Source organism: Penaeus monodon, chromosome 4 (genome assembly GCF_015228065.2).
Source record: "Penaeus monodon isolate SGIC_2016 chromosome 4, NSTDA_Pmon_1, whole genome shotgun sequence".
NCBI classification, from domain to species: domain Eukaryota; kingdom Metazoa; phylum Arthropoda; class Malacostraca; order Decapoda; family Penaeidae; genus Penaeus; species Penaeus monodon.
Window position 1 is genome coordinate 57,966,365 of NC_051389.1, and position 2,500 is coordinate 57,968,864.

Genomic DNA, 2,500 nt, shown 5'->3' on the forward strand with positions numbered 1-2,500 from the left:
ATTCTAAAGACAGTTCAACTACAGTGCCTGTCTCTTCTCAGTCTGAGAGTACAAACAGCAACAGTGGGGTTAAAGTGGAAAGCAAAGTCATGGAGACCCCAGAAAAGGTGAAGCAGGAGGTGAAATGCGAGGAGAAAAGTGAGAGCAATGAGCCGCACATACCAAGTGTTAATTCTTCTAGCAGCTGTGATACTAGTGTTAAACAAGAGCCTGAGCAAACCAAGGTTCTAGAGCAAGCTAAAGGTCCAGACTTTCCTGGCAGTGTTATATTAACAAAAAGTGAGGTAGAGAGCCCTGATGGCACACCCAAGGGTGAGCACGGTAGTGGACAGGGTGGAGAGGATTCTGGGATTGAGTCAATGGATGCCCTTTCTGAGAAGAGTCCAAATCAGAGTGATCAGAGTCCCAGCAGGAGAGAAGACAAAGAGTGTGAGGCATTTCATGAGAAAAGTGATAAGGCCCCAGTTTCAAAGGGAGAGAGTGTCAGCACTTGTAGATCCAATGTGACACCAAGCATTGCTGGGAACAGCACTCAAGAAGAGCCCAATTTGAGTGCCAAAATTGAAATCAAATCAGAAAATGTTGAAGAGCAAGAGGAGAGAGAAACAACAAAATCTGAGAATGATTCTGCCACTGCAAAGTGTAGCACCCAGCAATGTGAATCTCCAAATGACAAGTCTGACACCACGGAATGCAGGCAAACTGATACAAATACAACCGCCCAAGAATCTTGTATAAAAAGTGAAGAACAACCCACAAAACCTGTTCAAGAAGTGACTAGTCCCAAAGAATTGCCTGTTCCAGTTGCAGATATAAAAAATGAATCAATTGAGTCTGTGGCTTCGGGCCCAGCAGATGATGAGTCTAAGGGATGTGAGACGAACTTGTCATCATTCCCAGACCCTTCCACTTCTTGTAGTACTTCATTGCCATCAGGCTCTACACCACTTGTGCCAGTCTCAAGTTTTTCATCCACATGTTCGTCCATCTCTCCACCTGCTTCACTCACAGTTTCTCAGCCAAGTCCCGTGAAGTCACCCCAAACGTCCTTGCCTGTATCTGTGAAGACAGAGCCTGTGACAACAGACACTGTGCCTGCTGTGTCACAAGCTTCATCAGAGTCATCAGTAAATAATAGTTCATCTCCCACTCCTCCCTCATCTGTATCAACACTTCCAACTCAGACGTCCTCAAGCACTGCTGATGTGACTCCTACATCTAGCAGTTCTTCTACTGCAAATCTCTTGACTCTCACTAATACAACTAATACAACTTCAACTGTGCTGTCCACCACTTTTACTGTTCCCACACTAAGTGTGTCTACACCGTCTACTCCAACTTCTACCCCAACTTCACCTACGTCTCCCACCTCCAGTAGTCCTAGCTCTTACACCCCAGACACTCCTAGTCTTACAGTTACAAGCAATACTACTTGTACTACAGTTACAAGTACACCTGTTTCCACATTCAGTTCTACCTTTACCCCCGTTACTACTGTTCATTCAATTCCGTCAGTGCCTGACACTCCAAAGACAACAAGTTCGAGTACTACATCCATTTTATCGTCATCCAAGCCATCATTACTTGCACTTACTCTAACAAGACCACAGACCTCTAGTGCCCCATCACAGCCTTCATCAACCCAGGTAGCCTCTCCACCAGCAGTTGACAAAGTAGCTTCTTCACCAGCACCTAATGATTCGTGCTGTACTATTTCTACGTCGTCCTCAAGTAGCAGTCAGCCAACCGTGACAAGCACAACTACTGTGGCGGCAACAACGACCAGTGCTAAATTGGTCACACTGAAACCTAGCACAAGCCAGGGACAAGTGAGCACTCCTCTTAATCTTCCCCCGGGGACAACTTTTCGGTTAGTGGCCCTACCAGGTAAGAGTGCCATGGCTCCCACCACCAGTCAAGTCAAAGTAGTGGTTTCACCTATGAAAGGCCAGCTGAGCCAACAGGTGACATCAGGCATTGGCAGTATGACAGTGGTGACAGTGAAGCCAGTGGTAATGGCAACAGGTGGGGCCAAGAACAGCCACCTACTTCAGACCCTTTCAGTTAGCAAGACTGAGGAATCTAGTCCTCCCTCTCTCCTCAAGGCTCACCTAACTGCACCTACCCTTACTACAGCAGCTCAGGCTCTGGCTACCTCAGTCACCAACTCTGCCACCACACCAATTGTCTCCAGTACAATGGCCAATGGAGATGACACAGAGGACCTTGACTTTGTGGGCTTCTCTAGTTCGCCCCAGGTCAAGCTTTTACAGCCGAGCGAGTTGAAAAGGGAGATACTCAAAACAGAGGTTGGAGAAACTCGGAGAGCAGAGTCTTGTAAAAGTCCAGAAGTGGTATCTCCAACAGGGGATGAGCCAACTCCCATGAGAGTACATCCTCCCCTCTACACTTATGGTAACAGGGAGAGAAAGAAGGACGTAGAATCAGATGCTGAGGACAAGGAGAAGGAAGATGGGAAGAGCATGTCTGAGTGTGAAGG

General features: G+C 47.2%; 1 protein-coding gene across 4 annotated transcripts in view; it reads left to right on the forward strand.

Moving 5' to 3' along the window:
- The window catches only part of LOC119572382 (mucin-17-like), a 31,586-nt gene that overhangs the window by 21,322 nt on the left and 7,764 nt on the right, over nt 1–2,500 (forward strand). For all 4 annotated transcript variants that reach the window (XM_037919466.1, XM_037919467.1, XM_037919468.1 and 1 more), the window contains exon 5: nt 1–2,500. This exon is cut by the window's left edge and continues 411 nt beyond it; it is cut by the window's right edge and continues 503 nt beyond it. In XM_037919466.1, the coding sequence (XP_037775394.1) occupies nt 1–2,500 (2,500 nt within the window).